Genomic DNA, 21,800 nt, shown 5'->3' with positions numbered 1-21,800 from the left:
AGCTTGTCCAGGTAGGAGCTGTGGAATTCACTCAAAATGGTAGCTTGAAAGCAAAATGTCAAATTTCCCCTTAAATTCCTGGCAGGGGTACTTGAGACGTTTTTCTCTGTCCTGCCATGACAGACATTATTGAGCGCAGGCAAAAAGGTTTGGCAAATGACTTTGGCTAAACACGTCCACTATACATGCATTCTATTGGGACTTATTTTAATAAATTCCCGAATAGGTGTTAGTCAAAGCACCAGCCTTGGAATTGTGTGCCAGCTTCAAAACATAAATAGACTCTATTTTATGTTTAATTCAAACAAGGGTCCTTGAGACGTTTTTCTGCATCTTGTCATGTTAGAGGTCCAAAACATTTTCTTGTGGATTAGTGAAACAGCTGTCGGGGGCCAAAATCTTTTTAATTTCCAGTTTCACGAGGATACACAGGCTATGACAGAGTACCAAGAGAGGAACTGTGGTACTGCATGTGTAAGTCTGGTGTGGCAGAGAAGTATGTTAAAATAGTACAGGATATGTATGATGGCAGCAGAACAATGGTGAGGTGTGCCTTAGGTGTGACAGAGGAATTTAAGGTGGAGGTGGAACTGCATCAGGGATCAGCTCTGAGCCCCTTCCTGTTTGCAGTGGTAATGGATAGGCTGACAGATGAGGTTAGACTGGAATCCCCTTGGACCATGATGTTCGCAGATGATATTGTCATATGCAGTGAAAGCAGGGAGCATGCAGAGGAACAATTGGAAAGATGGAGACATGCACTGGAAAGGAGAGGAATGAAGATTAGCCGACGTAAAACAGAATATATGTGCGTGAATGAGAAAAGTGGAGGGGGAAGAGTGAGGCTACAGGGAGAAGAGATAGCGAGGGTCGACGACTTCAAATACTTGGGGTCAACAATACAGAGCAATGGAGAGTGTGGTCAGGAAGTGAAGAAACGGGTCCAAGCAGGTTGGAACAGGTGGCGAAAGGTGTCTGGTGTGTTATGTGACAGAAGAGTGTCTGCTAGGATGAAGGGCAAAGTTTACAAAACAGTGGTGAGGCCGGCCATGATGTACGGATTAGAGACAGTGGCACTGAAGAACAACAGGAATCTGAACTGGAGGTGGCAGAAATGAAGATGTTGAGGTTCTCGCTCGGAGTGACCAGGTTGGATAGGATTAGAAATGAGCTCATTAGAGGGACAGCCAAAGCTGGATGTTTTGGAGACAAGATTCGAGAGAGCAGACTTCGATGGTTTGGACATGTTCAGAGGCGAGAGAGTGAGTATATTGGTAGAAGGATGCTGAGGATGGAGCTCCCAGGCAAAAGAGCGAGAGGAAGACCAAAGAGAAGGTTTATGGATGTGGTGAGGGAAGACATGAGGGCAGTTGGGGTTAGAGAGGAAGATGCAGGAGATAGGCTAAGATGGCAAAAGATGACACGCTGTGGCGACCCCTAACGGGACAAGCCGAAAGGAAAAGAAGACACAGGCTTGCCAAAATTGATGACTTTTAAGGTATGTTAAGGCCCCCTCTAAAGGGGATTGATCATTGGAAGAATAATGATGAACAGCGATTACAAGAGGACCTTCAAACAAACTTAGTGCTCTTGCCTTAAATGTAAAATAATACATTTCCACACCTGACCTCAGTCGACATTGTGAGTCCGTTTATCTGAACATCAGCGGCGAATGAAAAGCGACAATGTTTAAATACTAAAAGAGTTCTTGGCCCATTGAAATAATCCAACAAGATATTATCTTCGCCTCTTGGTGAAGCCCATCTCGCTCTCATTGTTGCTCGTTATGGGCGTGGTGGCGTTCATTCACACACCGTTTTGTCCAACACCGTGTCGACTCAGAGGCAGTGAAAAGGTTTGGAGCCCCGTATTAACAGCCGCCATTAAATTTAATGAGCCATCGTGCAGAGATCAGATCACTGACCAAACAATGGCAAAGTGCACAAAAAGGGGCTTTTGTCAGCCCAAGCGCAAGTTAGCATGTAGCAGGGGGAGCACATTTTTCTTTTTGGCATATAACGAAAAACATACTTGCTTCTGTACTTGTACCTGTACCTGCTGTACATTTGAGTATTTATTATTTTGAGAACGTTTTGCTTTTATGGCTTACATTTGGAAACAGCTAACATTGCATTCTCCCCCATACTTTGCTTAGATAGTTGTTACTTTTTTCAACCTATGTGCACAAGACTAGAAAAGATGCAGACAAAGGCAAACTCAACTGTGATTTTTTTTTTTTTTTTTTGTCAGCTTTTTATTTTGTCAACTTTTGGAATGATTTGCGACAATTACCAGCTTCTGGTCTTCAAAAATGTATGTTAATTCGAAAAAAAATGCTAACAACTGAGATGCATTTTTTTCGATTGTTATCATTTGTAAATCTATTTTTTTTTGTTACCCAGTTCACAACATAAAGCAGTGGTAACATGTTTGATATAAAAGTTGAGCCAATACTAGCAGGCTCTTAAAAAAACAAAATGCAAAAAGTCATGGGATTTTCTTCTTCTTTTTAGTATGACCGCTATGTAAGTTAATAAATAATGTTTTGCATGCTTTTGGACGAAGTTAACTTTCAGTACATTTCAGAGTGAGTGATTTTTAACTTTTTACAATGACTACTCCTGCCACCTCTGCTTTCCAGTTAAACAAGATGAATAGAAATTAAAATTTCAGATGAAATGTTCACTTTTTTTGGCGCCAAGATATAAGTGAGAAATGTTAATCAGCTCATGTCCTGTCAATCAGACCAAGCCATTTTATTCTAACGAAATATTGTGAATTACAGCCAGCTCACCATGTTGATGTCTCAGACTAATTGATCAGTAGTAAAGTTTAACCACCGAGAAAAAGGGGGCGCTCTGATCTTGTGATTTAAAGCAGAGCCTTGTAATTTCAGTGAACTTTTGAAAATGAACTCAAAATTTCACCTGAGTTGGGATCCACAGAGAAGTAGGGCTGCCCCTCAAGGATGCTGTAGACCAGCTTAGCACTGTTGCCGTACACCGGGTCATCGGCATCAGTTGCGGTCACTCGGGTCACCGGGGTACCTGCCGGGGTAGAACGTACCATAAATAAGCATTGTAGAAACAATGACGTGAGTTGGTAGGATAAAACACTTTGTTGTTAGTGCACTTAGAGAATATTCATTTAGCAACTCTAATCACATGACTTGACACGAGTTCGATCCCTCCCAATTTTAGGATTTGTGAACTTTTGAAAGTTGCAGTCACTGATAGCACGCTGACAAAGGCTCCGCACTTTAATAAAATCAGGTATACCTGGTTCGCGTCACAGTTTAGCTCACCGATAACTGATCACACAAAAACTAGCCCTCATGTCAGTTTTGTGTTTAATTGAGGATAAATAATGTATACATAGATGCTGCTTTGAATGGGTTGACACGATGTTGCGATATGCTGGTGTGTTCGCCATACTGTATTTGATGTGGCAAAACTAATGCAAGTTAGCAGACAGAACTTCATAAAGTGACACAAGTTGCTAAGATTCAAGACTTGTGATTTGTGCATATGAGACTTATTTGCTAATGTGATCTCCAGTTATTGCCGTTTTTCAAACTCAATAGTCAGTCATATCAAGCAAAGTCAATCAAGTTAAGTCATATTCTGTCAGCTTTACCTGAATCTCTATCTTGATGGGATGGATTGATCCATCAAGAACCAGAAACCCCTAAAACGAAGCATTTGATTTCAGCAACTTCGGTGTTTGACCCTTTTCATGAGAAATCTGGAATTTCACACTGAATTTTCACCTTTTATTGGGGGCCAAATATGAGTCACAATTGTTAATCACATTAGTGGCCGATAAAGATGTTTAACTTCCTGAGTTATTATTTTGGGGGCCAAATATGGGCCGCGGGCCAGAGTTTGACACCTATAATATAATGTTTTGTGAAGTTGGCGGATCCCCAGCCCAATCACATCCCACTGGAGAAATTTTCCCCCCATACCAATATTTCAGAGCTTGTCATGGATTTGTTGGACATGTTTATCACAACAGGTTGCAAGGCTATCCGCAAGGACCCATGCCCAGAATGAAATAGGAAGCCAGCCATTTCAATTTGAAGCAGCCGCTTTTGGGCTAATCGCATTGCTCGTACTTTGAAGAATTCCTGGTAGGGAATTCATCCAAATGAGCCCAATCGCAAACAGGTATCCCAGACAGATGGGCGACACTAAACTGCATCTTGTTATCATTATACTTACACCTGTGCGTGAGTGTGTGTGTGTTTCCTGGCATTTAAGTGTCATTTAAAAAATCCAGTCATGTGACACGGCCCCACTTGAGACTCCTTACGATGGGTGTTAAGCTTTACTGAGCATTTTGCCTTGCTTAGCCGTCTCCCACTACCTTCCAGCTAGCCTGATGGATCTGTAGCATATTTATAGATGTGCTGCAGAAGAGTTAATTGTCAACTGGGAGCTAAATTACACTTTTTTTTTTTTAATCTCGGATTTTTAGAAACTATCGACTTTGAACTCTTATATTGACTCACCTGAAAAAAATAATAAGTGTGTGAAAAAATTATTCAGAGAGCTTTTATATGCAGCCTTCACACCAAAAATGTAGCGGGCGCCTCTGGGGAAAATCTAATAATGCAGATCAGCCACCATTCAATCGCCCTATTGAAAAACGCAGTGAAAATAGACTACTAAGGAGTTATTAATGCAATTAGACTCATTCAGCCTTAGGCGTGGTGAGCAAGGACGTCGTTGGTCTCTTTGAGGGAGTAAGAGGGGAAAAAAAAACAGACAAGCTGGCTGGAAGCTAAAGACATGGAAATGGAAATGTTTCCTGTGAAAGATGTTTAAAAGGTGGCCTGGTTACAAACGCCAAGCAGTCCCTCGTCGCTGGACAAAGCACCAGATATTTTGGCCTGCAACGCAGCAATTCAGATGTTCCTTAATCATGGGAAAAAAAAAAAATCCTGCTCCAGATGTGATGGGAAAATACGTAAAGCCTGCAAAGGTCACTACATGCTGGCCAAGAACCTGATGTCTGTGCTGTGCCAGTCTAGGTTCTGGTCTGCCTTTGACTCTGGTTTCCCGAGTACAGCATTCTCACACTGGGCATAACAAAGGGTTCACAGAAGAAACACAAGTCACAGTGCGTCGGAAGAATACATGCAGATGGAATGGTAGAATGTTGCAGCAATGTTATTACAGTTGCACTCCTTAGAAATTGTCAGTGGAATCACGGTTGTGTTTTTTCCCACCCATGTTGTCAGTGATTGATTAATAGCAACTATCATGTGTGTGGTCTAGCTATAACGCAAAAGTGGAAAAAAAAACCCAACAACGTAAAAAGCCACCTTTTTGTAGCTGCTGAGAGCTTTTTTTCATTGTCGTGAGCCAATTATTTCACAACGAGAGGGTGGTCATCTGAGACACGACTGCACCACTAAATCACAGTCTCAAAGATTTATATTTGCCACTGCCTGTTACACCTCCCGTGGTGATTACACCACAGACAAACGAGCTGTTGTTTGGATCATAAGCGCACAAAAAACAGCCCTAAACACAGCAGTTTGTGTATGTTCTCACTAAAATTGGCCGCTGTGAGCCTTTAATAGCAGCTGTCATTATAGAACTAGATAAACGAAAACACAATGGTAAGGAATTTGTAATCTTGGGTTTTCTGTTTGTGGGTGTCAATGTGATTACATCCCATGTAAATCTTTCAGTATCATTTATTTTTCCACAACAAAACTTCAATGTCAAATGTCAAGGTCACAACTAAGTCAAAAATTCCTAATGCAATAAAATAACTCAAACTCAACACAGTTGTAATTCATGGGTCTCCAAACTTGTTAGGTGCTCAGATAATGAAGTTATGGTGACCACTGATCTTGATTTAAGAACTCATTCAAGGTCAAATCCAACCAACAACAAGCTAAAAAATATTAACAAAATTCAACAAATCACATGGATTCAGATTCTCAGTTAAAGACCCCACAGTGTGCTATCTGTAAATGTAAATATTCTGTCACTATGTATGCCCTTACGTGCTCGTGGGGTCACCAAAAAATAGGTCTTAATTATGCATAAGGTCAATAATTTATCTTTAAAAAATTGTCACATTTCAAATGAAAGGCCTGGGTGAAGGCCTTCCAGTTATTTAACAATCTTGTCACAGTTATTCTGAATAATCAGACTGTGACCAAAAACATGTTCATTTTGTCATGATCCTGCCGGTCCAGCCCTGGCTGCGCGGGTGCCTGCGCGGTCGTGCTGATTGGGAGGCACACACCTGCGCCTCATGCTGGCTGATTGGCACCAATGTATGTAGGACCATGGGGACGACTGGTCCGGCGCCAGATCGTTGCGGTTCATGCCTTGTTCCAGCACTCCCGTATCTCTGATCGTATTCCCATGTACCGACTCCTGCCTGCCCGCTGACCTATTCTCTACGCCCGATGTACTCACTATTGCTGCTGCACCTGACTGCCTGCTCGATCCCCGACCATGGAACAATAAACGTTTTTCCCGAATTACCTCTGCGTATCTCGTGTACTCCTGCATTTGGGTCCTACCTCTGTTCCGATGGGTCGTGACACATTTGGCTTTGTCGCCACCATTCATTTTTCCATCAAGTCAAAATCCTATTATCAATAAACCACAACGAGAAATATCTCACGTTAAAGCCTTTGGTCAAGGCTTTCCAGATACGTAATTACTTCAAAAATTTTCCTATATGATGACACAGGAAACAGCATCAATGTTCTTAAGGGATTTTTTTTTTCTTTTGGCTTGAAAATGATAGTAATGATTCCTCCACAATGTGCAAACGTTCTGAATTCTACATTCAATTCTCAATCAAGCACATTAAGGCACATCTCATAATAAAGACCTCGAAGGAGGATTTTTCAGCTCTATAACCAAAATGTGTTTTTATAACTTGAAAATGATATTGGTTGTGCTTTAACATTGTCAAAATTTGATTTTCAACAATCACCTCAAATTCAAGGCCTTTAAGAGGGTTACAGTATATGCAACTATTTGGTCACTAGCCTCCTATATGACTCAGTAACAAAGAAATATGAGGGGTTTTTTTTGGGCGGTGGGGAAAGAATATTAACAAACGATATTCATACTGCACAACTGTGTGTATAAAAAAAAAAAAAAAAGCCCAATGTGACCTTGAGATCAGGCCAAAAACATTCTGCGAAACTTGTCAGTTGAGTAACTGAGATATCAAACTAGTTATTTTTTGACAGAAGGCATTAGAAGTTTAGCAGACGGCACGGCACGTATAATCATTAAAATCAGTTCACTCGTGCGGCCGTATGGTAGAGCAAATTAGATCCTGTGTGCCGCCGATGTTTGCCAATTGTCAAATGAAAAACAGGAAAGACAGCTAAGGAAATTGCACCTTCTCCCGGAGATGCCATGTCTTATCTTTGCTCAAGTTAAATTACTGCCACTCGAGCGAGAGAAGGCAGCCAGCCACACAAACACACACACACTCGCCTAATTATGAAAAGTACCTTCGTCCTTCTAAAAGGTGTCTGACTGCTGCAAACAGGCTTTATAAATCCCGAAGAGGGGGACGTCGAGGGTGTGGAGGTTCATAAAAAAAGAAATAACTCCATCTTTCTTTCTTTCTGCACCACACTACTCTTGGATTTAAAAAAAAAAGTGAGGGATTAGAATGCCATTGTTTTGTTTTTGTTTTTTTGCTCCATTTCAAATCAGCAGATTAGCTTCCCCAAAACATGCTGGCATGCAGATGTTGGACCCTGGCAAATGTTTTCAGCTGGAGGAGAGACACTTCCTCCGCCTTGACATTATGGAGATTACAATGCCCGTTTCAAACTTCCCCCAACGTGGAGAAGGCTTTAAAAAAAGCATTGGGGATTATCCGTGTTAAAAACCAACAATGGAAAATGTAATATGCCGGAATAAGTAAGCAAAATGACTCACGGGCGTGTACATGAACACAAATATGTATGATCCAGTGTATTGCAGATGCTGTGTGTTTTGTTTCCACGTTGACTGTTTTATGACCACTGCCGTGAAAGACAAAACATGCATGCCTTTCTACTGGAGTAAATGGATTGGAATGGAAAGTGGTTAAAAAAATAGGAAAATTGACAGTTTAATGATGTGGGCAAAAAAGAACAAAGTGAAGAATCGCAATCGTCTTTGATATTTGTTGCAAAACATCAAAGAAAAGATGCTCGATTCACTGAACCGAATTTGTTTTCCATATTTACAAAAGTGTGCATGCTTCAGTTTTATTGGAGAGTACATTGTTAGGTTCATTTATTTCCAAGATTAAATTACGTTTAATGTTGATGACAAAGATCAAAGACATGTTAGAAAGTCACTGATGGTGGAGTGGTACACACGCCTGCCTTTGGTGCGGGCAGCGTGGGATTGTTTCCCGGTCAGTGATGGTGTCGATATCTGCCCTGCGACTGACTAGCGACCAGTTCAGGGTGTAGTCTGACTTTCACCTGAAGCTAGCTGGGATAGGCTCCAACTTTCGCACAACCCTATTTATATGCATCCATTTTCTTTGCTGCTTATCCTCACGAGGGTCACGGGGAATACTGGAGCCTATCCCAGCTGTCAACAGGCAGGAGGCATGGTACACGCTGAACTGTTTGCCAGCCAATCGCAGGGCACATGCAGACTGACAACAGTTGCACTCACAATCACACCTAGGGGCAATTTGCTCTGTCCAATTAATGTTGCATGTTTTTGGAATTTGGGAGGAAACCGGGGTTCCCAGAGAAAACCCATCCAGGCACAGGGAGAATATGCAAACCCCTGACAAGCAGGGCCGGGACCGAACCCGGGTTGTCAGAAATGAGAGGAGCCAGATGAGGTGGTTGGGGCATCTGATTCTGGCCTATCCCAACTATCGCCGGGCAAGAGGCAGGGTACATCCTGAACTGGCCGCCACACGATCACAGGGCACATATGAACAAACAATCATATCTTAGTCTTCCATCAACCTAATAGTCATTTTCAATTCTATTTGTTGATTCCATTCATTTTTTTCACCTTCAGTGTTGCCGTGGTGATTTAAAGGCAGGATACATTTTCACCAGTTTACTTTTTATCCTGAATGTGAGCAGTATTGAACAAATATCTGATTAATAATATGAAGAGTGCACATCAGCAAGATAACAGATGATGTTCTCACTAGAACTTTGGTGCTTACATAAACATGGACGCTATATTCATTAAAAACTAAATTGTCCTCAATGTCTACAGAAAACATATGAAAGGTTTAGCGAAACCTGATTGTCGCTGATGTTCACGGGTGTGTGCTCAAGACCAGACAATCTGAGACCAAGATTTGCCCCAGATTAAAACTCAACAAGAGAAGCATAAAACCAAGACTTTTTGGAGTCAATACCAAGACAATAACAAGCTGAGAATGTGACAAGACCAAGATGTACAAATTTAAAACGCAGAATGGTTGAACAGTTAGGAGCGCTCTATTTTTGATTTTTGTTTGTGGTTTATTATTATTTATTTATTATTATTATTATGTGGTGGTGGTTTATTTTTTAATATATATTTTTTCACTCTGCTTGCTAAATAAAGTATGGTCAGACAAAATATGGCTGGCATGATTGAGGAGGGGATGGAAAGTAAGAACAGAGGGCAAATGTGGCTCAGGGGGTTGAGGCCAGTATTTGTTAACTTGACAGGTAATTAGACAAGCATTTGAGGTGTGGCTTTGTTCCACAACTTAAATCAAGCTGAATTAGTCAACATATTGATTGTGTGTTTAGTTCCTATTTTGAGGTGGAAAAAAGTCACCTTTAAAGTGCAGGGGAACACCCACAGGCCACAACTTTGATGATCGGGGTGTCAAAGCAAAAAAGAAAATGTTTCACTTCATCTTGGACGGACTTTATGAAATTTAGTCTTCAGTTAAAGTGTGTGTGTGTTTGTATTTGGGGGGAAACATAACAGCTTGTTGTTGTAGTTTTTGTGAATGAGCAAAATAACTGTCTTAGATGAACCTCATGTAAGTGTTATGGTAAAGTCTGACAGCAATTAGTTTTCAACGACACAAGCAAACATGTTTTCATAACCCATCCATCCGTTTTCTGAGCCGCATATCCTCACAAGGGTCGTGGGAGCGCTGGATAGTTGGTATTGGCTCCAGTATATATGTATATATATATATATATATATATATATATATATATATATATATATATATATATATATATATATAATATATATATATATACGTTGGTCGCAAGGAGTGCTGGAGCCTATCCCAGCTGTCAACGGGCAGGCGGTGGGGTAGACCCTGAACTGGTTGCCAGCCAATCGCAGGGTATATCGAGACAAACAGCCGGACTCACAATCACACCTAGTGGCAATTTTAGACTGTCCAATTAACGTTGCATATTTTTGGGATGTGGGAGGAAACCGGAGTGCCCGGAGGAAACCCACGGAGGCTCGGGGAGAACATGCAAACTCCTCATAGTTCTGGAGCAGCAGCGGCTTGACACTGAGCCCCTCCTGAATGACCGAGCTTCTCACCTTATCGCTAAGGGAGCGCGCGGACACCCTGCGGAGGAAATTCATTTCGGCCGCTTGTATCCGGGATCTTGTTCTTTCGGTCAAGACCCACGGCTCACAGCTCATGCCCATAGGTGAGGGTAGGAATGTAGATCGACTGGTAAATTGAGAGCTTCGCCTTTCGACTTAGTTCCCTCTTCACCACAACGGAGCGATACAAAGTCCCCATCGCTGCAGACGCTGCACCGATCCATCTGTCGATCTCCCGCTCCATTCCTGCCTCACTTGTGAGCAAGACCCCAAGATACTTGAACTCCTCCACTTGGGGTAGGATCTCATCCCCGACCTGAGGAGGGCATACCATACTTTTCCGACAGAGGACCATCGTCTCAGATTTCGAGGTGCTGATTCTCATCCCAGCAACTTCACATTGCTGCGAACCGCTCCAGTGAGAGCTGGAGATCACAGCTTGATGAAGCCAACAGAACCACATCATCTGCATTTAATATTTAAAAATTATGTACAATTCATGGAGTTGACAGCTTTTTCAATAAATCAACACTGCGGCATCGTAAACACAATGCTTTGGCTTGGAATAAAATATGGAAACATGAAAAGCAGGTCCCCCTTTGTACAAGAAATCAACTAAGGCCATTTAAGATTCTTCATGTGTTACACGGAAACACAGCTCCGTAAAATGGGTTTCAGAAAGAGTAAAGAGGAAAATTTTTAAATGCAGTCTTGGTGAAGGAACTCTTATCTTATTTGTTGTGGGATTGCCAGAAAACAACATTTTGCTTTGGGCATAACAAAGCAAAAAATATGTTCTTTTCGTTTTAAAGAAAGCTATCTTTGTCTGTTCCATGATGAATAAACTCTAAAAGAGTGTCGAGTCATTCATTCATCTTCCATTCTGGTTTGGAAAATGGGTGGATGGACTTTTTTGTGGGGTGCATTGTGTGGTTGGTTTATTTTGGGTCAGTACGTAGGATCTGTATTTTTTTTTTTTTCTGTAAACAAGAAGAGTTGTGTTTTGAAGGAAATGCATAAATATTGTTTTTGTAAATACCAAAAACAATGAAGGTTTCGATGAGCCAACGGTTTAACTTTTTGTAAATATCAAAGAGAATTAAGTTTTTCATGAACTCACGTTGTTTTATGTAAGATTAGAGACAATTAGATTTTCGATTTTGTGATTTCCATAAACGTCAATGGCAATTTAGTTTTACGTATATGAACCCAGAAAATTTGTTTTTAAATGTAAGAAAGATTAAAGATAATTGAATCTTAGATGAACACATTTTCTTTTTACAAATGTTGAGGACTATTTTGTGTTAGGCTGCTTTAAACAAACATCGAAAATCTTACAAAGCAACACCTTGCAACCTGTAGATGTTTTTGCCCAAGCGTTTTTCACCACAGGGGAGGGATTCCGGTTAAAACATTTTTTTCAAAGCTGGTAACTGTATGACAAAAGTATGCAAATTAGATACCTGCTAAGAGAGGAAGTCTGTAATATTTCTCTTTGTGTACAACTGAGCTTCAGCAGGCCACCGTCGTGTAGCACAACTGCAATGCTTCCATGCTTGATTTTTGCCCATCTTTATTCATCCCAGTCTCCATGCCACCCCTATCTGTGCCCCCCTGGGGCGTGCAGCCAGTCAGACATAACCACTATTGTTTTAGTGGGGCTCGCGCTCTCAGCAGGACACCCTTAGCCCCCCTGACACACTCCTTTCCCCTTGTTCTCCTTGCCTCGCCTCAGCGAAATCCCTCTCCATGGCTCACTGCCTGCATGCATATGAATGTGGCGGGGCTGCCCTTCACGCTTTCATACCACGTCACACGACTGCCCATGTTGTCTTTTTTTTTTTTTTTTCCCACCGTAAACTGTGGTGGTAGAGGTTGCGAAAACCATGCTAGCCAGCGGCGTCACAAATGAGTTGCAACGTGTCTTGAAGTATCTACGGATTTTCTTTATCCATATGTATGATGAAGCTGTTATATTTATGGGCGACTGATGAGCACATCTGGCTCACAGTTCTGAGGTTCAAATCAAGCCTCACCTGCGTAGAGTTTGCATGTTTTCTGCGTACTCCATTATATTAATGATGCTTTAGAGGTTTAGTTCTTAATTAATCTCGAAAGTCACCTTTTGATAGTACAACAATATCCATCCATCTATCCATTTTCTTTGCCGCTTATTATCACGTCACGTGGAGTGCTGGAGCCTATCCCGGCAGTCAACGGGCAGTACACCCTGAACTGATTGCCATCCAATTGTAGGACACATCGAGAAAAACAGCTGCACTCACAATCACACCTAGGGGCAATTTAGAGTGTCCAATTAATGTTGGATATTTTTAGGATGTGGGAGGAAACCGGAGTACCCGGCAGAAACCCACGCAGGCACGGGGAGAACATGCAAACTCCACAAAGGCGGGTCCGGGATTGAACCCGGGACCTCAGAACTGTGAGGCCAACACTTTACCAGCTGCACCACCGTGCCGCCAGTACAATATTTGCTATAAAATGCAACTTGTTCTCAATTTAACAATAATTTGGTGGACAACTATTAAAAAATTGACACAGGAATTTTGTTCACTTTTGAAAAATTTAGTTAATTGCATTTCATCATAAAACAAAAAAACCCTGGCCAAACTTAAACATTATATATTCATCCACCCATCCATTTTCTTTGCCGCTTATCCTCACAAGACTCACGGGGAGTGCCAGCCAATCGCAGGGCACATCGAGACAAACAGCCACACTCACAATCACACCTCGGGGCAATTTTAGAGTGTCCAATTAATGTTGCGTGTTTTTGGAATATGGGAGGAAACTGGGGTGCCCGGTGAAAATACACGCAGGCATGGGAAGAACATGCAAACTCCACACAGGCAGGTCTGTTTGAACCTGGGACCTCAGAACTGTGATGCCAACGCTTTACCAGCTGCGCCACCATACTGGCCTTCATTTTATATATATATTATTTATTACATTACATTATGCAGTTATATATATAAAGTAGATATAGATAGATACAGTACCCCTAAATTTAATATCATTAAATTATATTGCAGCCATTATATTGCAACCATTTGCTGAAGTCATTTAAGTTTTTCACATTAATGTACACAAAGTACCCAAAAAGGAAAGCAAATAAATTGATTTGTTGATATTTTTGCAAGGAATATAAAAAGAATAACTCAAATATAACAGCACCATAAGTATTCAGACCAATCTTTAGTAGAAACACCATTTTGAGCCAATACAGCAAATGAGTCTTTTTGGGAATTATGCAACAACTTTTTCACACTTGCATTTTGGGATCATCTGCAATTGCTCCTTGCAGATAATCTCCAGTACTGTCGCGTTTAATAGTCAACTTTGGTGGGCACCATTTTTAGGTGTCTTCCAGAGATGCTAATTTGGAGTTAAGTGAGGGTTCTGGCCAGGCAGTCCAAGAGGAGCCACAGAGTTGTTCTGAAGCCACTCCGTTATTTTAGCTGTCTGCTTACTGTCATTTTCTAGTTTGAAGGTGAACCTTCGGCCCAGCCTGAGGTCCTGAGCACTTTGCAGAAGGTTTTCATCCAGGAGATCCCTGTACCTGGCCGCATTCATCTTTCCTTCGATTGCAACCAGTCATCCTATCCTTGTAGCTGAGAAAAAAAAAAAAAAAAACACCCACAGCATCTTTGCCACCGACTTCCTTCATTGTTGAGACTCTATTGGACAGTCGATGAGCAATCTCTGGTTTTCTCTACAGATACCGCTTAGAATTTTTTTCTAGCAAACTCAATGTGGGCTTATGTGTGTCTTGGAGAAATGGCTTCCGCCAGGCCACTCTTCCATAAAACCCTGATTGCGTCTCGAGAGCTAAGCCAGAGTGATCTTTGGGTTCTTTTTTGCCTCTGTCACCAAGGCTCTTCTCCCCCAATTGCTCAGTTTGGCTGGAGGGCCAGCTCTAGGAAGGATTCTGGTCATCCCAAACATGTTCCATTTAAGGATTATGGAGGCCACTGTGGTCTTAGGAACCTTCAGTGCAGCAATATTTTTTGTAACCTTTGCCAGATTTGCACCTTGCTAAAATTCTGTCATTGAGCTCTTCAGGCAGTTCCTTTGACCTCATTTGCTCTGACACGCACTGTGAGCTGTAAGGTCTAATATAGACAGGGGTATGGCTTTCCGAGTCAAATCCAATCAGTATAATCAAATGCATCTGAATTCCAAGTGCGGTGTAGAACCCTCTCAAGGATGATCCCAAGAAATGGACACCACCCGAGTTAAATATATGAGTGTCCAAAGGGTCTGAATACTTATGGCTGTGTGATATTTCATTTGATCTTTTTTATTATCCATCCATCCATCAATCCATCAATCCATGTTATGAGCCGGTTATCCTCACAAGGTTCACAGGAGTGCCGGAGCGCATCTCAACGATCATCGGGAGGCAGGGTATAACCTGAACCTGTTGCCAGCCAAACGCAGGGCATATAGAGAAGGACAACAGTTACACTCACACTCACAATCACACCCAAGGGCAATTTAAAGTCTCCAATTAATGGATGTTTTTGGGGTGTGGGAGGAAACCAGAGTGCCCAGAGAAAACCCATACAGGCTCGGGGAGAACACGCAAACTCCGCATAGGGAGGCTGGATTCAAATCTGGGTCCTCACAGCCCTGAGGCGGATGTGCTAATCGGGCAATCACTGAGCTGCCCCAAAATGTGACAGTATGTAAAGTCAATATTTTCCTGCCAAATAATACATTTCTTTAGGAGAAATTAATTTGGTTGATTATTGTCTAAAAAGTGGCTATTTATGATTCCTTGATCAAATTAGCAGACAACCAAATGAACTGAAGAACATTCACTTGTGTATCATTGAAGTAAACCAAGTCAGTATATTTTGTTGTATTTCCCACTCCTTTCATCGTATACAGTAAAAATATTTGACGAGTATCAGAAGAAGCAAGGCCATGAGGATTTTTTTTCCCCCCCCCACTGTTGTCTGCAAAAGAGCCTCACCTAAAACCCCCAAAAAGGGGAAACATGGGACCTTAGGTGGCGTCGGTCATCCTTGAAGGAAATAAGCAGACATTACCGATGAAGCTGTCACTAATGTGCTTGGTCTAAATGAGCTGTGATGTGCTTCTGCCACCTTTGGGCGTCACATCAGGGGCCGCTTCCACCAATTTATACCCCTTCCCGCTTTCAGGATGATTCCTATTGATTTCCTATCTGACAGAGTAAATAGGAAGTGCGAGGCCCATTATTTCTCAGCAAGACTGACCAGCATGGCTTTATTCCACAAAAATTCCACAGCCGATACATGTGATCCCAGGGTCGCAGAGTTATTGGTGTAGTATATAATATTGCTGTGACTAGTGCGATTATACTCGCCATGAGGGTTTAAGCATAAGTAATGGCAGTGGGTGTCACCCAGAATGCTAAACAGATATTCTATAGAAGTGGGCTAAAATATATAGACAGAACATTATGATCTTTTTATGTCTGTGCCATTTATCCTCACAAGGGTCAGAGGCATGGTGGAGCCTATCCCAGCTATCTTCGGACAGGAGGTGGTGTACACCTTGAACTGGTTTCCAGCTAATCACAGGGAACATTGAAACAAACTGTAGTGGTCTACATAATTCACCCACGGGACCTCGAGTTAGGTTACGAGGTTCCCCACGGACGTTATTGTTCGTTACATTTCCGGTGTTAGTGTGTTAGAGAGTTCCTGCCGTAATGGGTTCACTCTGTCGATGTCTGAAATAAAACGAGGTTTGCTCCTGTGTTCAACACTCCGCCTCCGACTCCTTTTCTTCGGCGCTACAAAACAACCATTCGCCTTCACAATTACTCCTACAGCCAATGAAAAGTTGAAAATATTTGGTACAATATATTCATGACACTTCACTGTCTTTAATGCAAACAGAAAACAGCTAAACATGATTCAGTAAAAACTGTGATGATCAAGAAAGATGTACAGTACATGTGTTTAATACCACAATCAAATGTGTCCCTGGTAATTGGTTCGCGACTGTATTGCATGATTAAGAGTCATTTGAGGTGCTGTTTTTTTATCTTTACTGCATGGTTTGTCTTTGCAATGTTTCATCAGCTGGTTTCTACCGTGATTATCGTGGGCTCTATCCGCACCTCGACATGCATCATCTTTGGCCTGGCGAAGTTGCTTCAGTTTTCAGTGAAGTACAGTTTGTTGTTATTGAATTTGCAAAATGACTTGGTTGGTGCACACGATTCTTCACAGAAACTGATATTGGATGTGACAGTGTCCAAATATATATATTTATTCAGGCTGCCAGCTGAATTTTCAAAGACACTCCTATCTGCCCAGTCTAGACAGCTTGGAAATTCTTTTCTTCGGTCCACTTTTTCACAGTTTTCTTCTATATCGCATATTGTCTTTGCTGTTCAAGGAAAATCCACATAAGTTCATTTAAATGGATTTGTGTTTAATGTTTAACAAATGTAGAACATTTAAAAAATGAAAATGTCAATGTTTCATAAAAATCAGGATAAATTGTTTTTGATCTTAAAAATGTGTATGCTTGGTTCATCTAGAGGTGGCACGGTGGGGCAGCTGTAGAGCTTTGGCCTCAGAGTTCTAAGGACCGGGGTTCAAATCCCAGATCCGCCTGTGCGGAGTTTGCATGTTCTCTTCATGCCTACGTGAGATTCCTCCGGGCACACCGGCTTTCCCCCACATCCCAAAAACATGCATTAATTGAAGACTGTAAAGTTCCCCTAAATGTGATTGTAAGTGTAACTGTTGTCTGTCTCCATGTGCCCTGCGATTGGCTGGCAACCAGTTGAAGGTGTACCCCACCTTCTGCCTGATGACAGCCGGAATTGGCTCCAGCACTCCCGTACCCCTCGTGAGGATAAGCAGCTCAGAAAATGGATGGATGGATGTTCCATCCAGATCAAATTGACTTGAATGTTCACAAAACACATGCTCCATAGGTTCCTCTAAAACTAAATGGTATTTTTTTTAATTACAAAACACAATGCAAAGTTAATCAGAAACATAAGTGTTCTTGATGTTTCTAAAAATGCCTGCTCATTTTATCTTCCACCATTCCAGGAATAATATTTCTTGCTCATAAAGATGGTGAACAGATTTTTTATTTTATTTTTTTAAAGTTTGCAGGCCAATGCTTGTATGGCAGTGATGAGTCAGTGATTGTGCATTGAGCACATAGACATCAGTGTTGCTCTCTCCCAGCTGTCAGTGGAGGATGATGATGATGATGATGATGATTATAATAGTGATCAGACAGAGAGTGACAACATTCATCTTTTTTGTGAGTATTTTTAGAGTAGGACACCTATTTTGGTTAAAAATATACATGATGGGGATTGATATACTGAATCACGTGGCCTAAACTCAACATCCATTCGCATTACTGCATTTGTATTTTGCCAAATCTCCCCCCACCCTCTTTCTTCTGAAGAATAATTTCCATTAAACACGCTGGCCCCGGTGGCAACGCTCTCAAATTAAAAAACATTTGACGCTTTTATCCGTGATGAAGTCGGCCATTTTACAATACGACTCAGCCGTTAGGCTTTGTCGTTACCTCACCTCTGGAGCAATTAAACAGCCAAAAAGGGTAGCCCACCCCTGCTCCTGAGTTTAAACTCTATACATAGGCATGTAATTGAAGCAAATCACTGAAACGTGGAAGTAGCCAAGTCACTCAAACACTGAATTTATGGAAAAGTACATATATTTGTGTAAAAAAAAAAAAGAATGGTAAAAGTAGAACAAAGCATTAATCTCCTGTAATCAGAGTAGTAGTAGTAGTACAAATATATTCAAGCATAAAAATAAAAAAAACATGTATAAGAACAAAAGTTTTAAAAAATGTTCTGTCAGTTATACACAATACCTATTTTACAAACTTTGCACAATGAGAAAAAGCAAAATTACACTATTTAACTCACGAAGTATACGGCGCTTGTATAGAGAAGAAGAAAAGAAAAAACAAGTGTCTTGTTTGATATGTGGATAGTGGTGGATCACCTTTTTTTTCCTTTCAGGTTCCCACGGCTATGCTAATGTTGCGAAATTGGAAATGGTAAAATGTATAATTTAATCATGATTAAAACTGTGAAAGTGTTTGTTCAAACTTTCTTTTTATTAAATGATTCTTAATTTAGTTTGTTTTCAGTTGGGGAAAAACGGCGGACATGAAAACAAAAAAAATGTAATACCAGATTCTAGAATAAATCTTGTTTTTGGTCAATTTTTACAGCAAATTTGATCTTTTATTTTAGCCTTCCAATTGAAATAAATCAAGACAATCTTCTGATATTAAACCTAACTGTGATTTAATACCCTTGATTTAATCAATTTTGTAACTGTGACTTTTATTTCTATTTAAATTGTTCAATAACTTCTCACCCTTCATACTCCTTTCCATCAATTTGGCTCTAAATTTTGGTATTTAAAACTTCTGCACCTTTCAAATTAAAGTGGTCCACTCCTTCTTCAAACACTATTTGAATATCTATTGGTATGATATTTTATTAGCCTTGCACATTTTTGGTAATTTTTCAAAATCAGCTAAATTGTGTAATTTCCATGTTTTTATTTTAGAAATAATGGGTTAGAAGTATTTTTATGACTTATTAATGATTTGCAAAGCGTATTCTTCTTTTCAGCTTCCCCCATTAGGGGTGGCTACAATGACTCATCCTTTCCCATCTCTATCGATCTTCTCTAATGCCAACTGCCCTCACGTCTTCCCTCTCTTTGGTCTTTTGTTCTTTTAGGTCTTCCAACATCGTCATCATCTTTCTATCAATATACTCACTCTCTCGCCTCTGAACGTGTCCAAACCATCGAAGTCTGCTCTATCGAACCTTGTCTCTAAAACATCCACCTTTGGCTGTCCCTCTAATGAGCTCCTTTCTAATCCGATCCAACCTGCTCACTCCCAGCGAGGACCTCAACATCTTTATTTCCTCCACCTCCAACTCTGCTCCCTGTTGTCTCTTCAGTGCCATTGTCCCTCATCTTTACAGCATGGGAGGCCTCACCACTGTTTTATAAACATTACTCTTTATCCGAGCAGAGACTCTTCGATAACATAAACAAATATTCCAATGTGATTGGATCGGTTTCTTCAACTCCTTACACACTCACCATTTCTCTGGACTGTTGTCACAGTATTTAAAGTTCTCCTCACTATTTCATTTCTCTGTAGCGTTACACTCCCCCCTCCCCTCCTCTCATTCATGCACATATATTCTGTCTTTTCAGCTAATCTTCATTCCTCTCCTTTCCAGTGCATGCCTCTGCAACTATTTAAGGAATGACACCGGTCTGCAGTTTGTAAAATGGTTCTTTTATATACTGTATATCCATATACACAGTATATATGTACGTGCGTGTGTGTACTACTTGCAACATTTTTATTACATAGATTGCATAGTGAGTGGGTCTATGATTACATTTTTTGGTTTGTTTTTTTTTAAGAATATTTATTTCTTTTTTATCTTACTTTTGTCAAGAAAATTGCTGTTGAGACATTAAACTAGTGGTTTCAAGGCTAGTACACGACATCACCGCTCACCATTCGTGTAGCTGACGACTTCAAACAATTCCTTAAAATAAAAAAAGCCACGAATGGAGAATATCTTGCTTCTCCGAATCGGTTGTTATCATCGTTAATGCTCCTTGGTTCAGGTTCCTCCTTGTCGAAGCCGTCGCTTTTAAAAGCAGCAGTCTGTGTCATAGCAACAAAGAACTCTTAATTATATTGTTCCTGCTTCCGTTGACTCCTCCACAAGAGCATGTCAGAAACAGACAGGGACATGAAAAAGTAGAAACATCTTCACACTCCCCCCACTTCTTCGTCCTCCTCCTCTTCCTCTGTCTGTCTTATAAAAGACTCGTAATTGTACTACAACAATAACAGTGTCACTGTTAAGTGTGACGGTCCCCTTCCTCTTCACAAGCATGGCGTCCCTTATCCATCATTGGCTCTGGGGAGCAATTTCTGGAACGCTGACAAGCATATCTCATCTTAGGAGATTATTTTTCTTTTTCTGATGGTCCACAATCCTCTGGCCCATGTCTCTTGTGTCAAATAACGACCTTGTATATATAAAATAAGACATTGTTCCAGTCTTTCAACCTCGTTCATTGGCCGTGTTTGATATCAGTGTTGTAATGAAGACTGATGAGCAAATGGAGATAGTGTTTGGTATTTATGTTGCCGCTGTGTGAAACTGCATGTATATGCCGATGTTGAAGTTCTGGCTGATAAGGTGTGAAAGAGGGTGAAAGGTTTTAAACTGAGGAATTAAATATATCTCACTCATGACAGTTGTTAATATGTCGCTTATTCCTAAATTCAGCATTATTGTAAACACCCATCTCTATCCATTCACAGATGGACGGATGCAAACCCCAATTCCAATGAAGTTGGGTAGTTGTGTAAAGTGTAAATAAAACCAGAATATAATGACTTGAAAATAATTTTTAAACTATATTTAACAGAATGCAAGGCAAAGATAAACTAGTTAAAGTTCAACGCAATGAAATGCATTGGATTTTGTTGGGTTTTTGGGAGGGGGCTGGGGGGAGTAATTTTTTTCTCATTTTTATTTTAATGACTGCAACCAATTCCAATAAAAGATGGTTTAGGGACAACTTTACCACTGTCTACTGTCATCTTTCCTTTTATCAATACACAGTTAGCTTTTGGGAAAACTAAATGTTGAAACTTAGCTGGTGGAATTCAGTCAGGTTATTGCTTGATGTACAGCTTTAGTTGCTCAGCAGTCTGGGGTCTCCCTTGCTATACTTTGCGCTTCATTATGCACAACACATTTTCGGTGGGGGACTAGTCTGAATTGTTAACGGGCAAGTCTAGTACTCACACTCTTTTACTATGCAGCCACGCTGCTGTAACACATGCAAAATGTGGCTGTGCAATATCCTGGTGAAATAAACTGGGAGGTCCCTAAAAAAGACATTGGATGGCAGCATATGTTGCTCCAAACCTTTATGTACCTTTCAGCATTAATGTTGCCTTTTCCTCTTTCCTCATTGTAGTACCGATGGGTGGTATTGATTAGTTGGTTACCACATCTGCCTCACAGTTTGGAGGATCCAAGTTCAAATCTGGCCTCACCTGTGTGGAGTTTGAATGTACCACCATGCCTATGTGGAGTTTCTCCAGGTACTTCGGTTTCCTCCCAGTTCCCCAAAACATGCATGGCAGGTTAATTGAAAACTCTTC

At 40.9% G+C, this 21,800-nt stretch overlaps 1 protein-coding gene across 1 annotated transcript in view; it reads right to left on the bottom strand.

Moving 5' to 3' along the window:
- The window catches only part of cdh8 (cadherin 8), a 149,785-nt gene that overhangs the window by 45,816 nt on the left and 82,169 nt on the right, over window positions 1-21,800 (bottom strand). Inside the window, exon 4 of the mRNA XM_061814818.1 lies at window positions 2,928-3,047. Coding sequence (XP_061670802.1) covers window positions 2,928-3,047 — 120 coding nt within the window. The remainder of the gene's footprint in view (window positions 1-2,927; window positions 3,048-21,800) is intronic.

Source organism: Syngnathoides biaculeatus, chromosome 3 (assembly GCF_019802595.1).
Source record: "Syngnathoides biaculeatus isolate LvHL_M chromosome 3, ASM1980259v1, whole genome shotgun sequence".
NCBI lineage: Eukaryota > Metazoa > Chordata > Actinopteri > Syngnathiformes > Syngnathidae > Syngnathoides > Syngnathoides biaculeatus.
The sequence above is the reverse complement of the archived record's forward strand: the minus strand, read 5'-3'. Positions and strand labels throughout refer to the sequence as shown.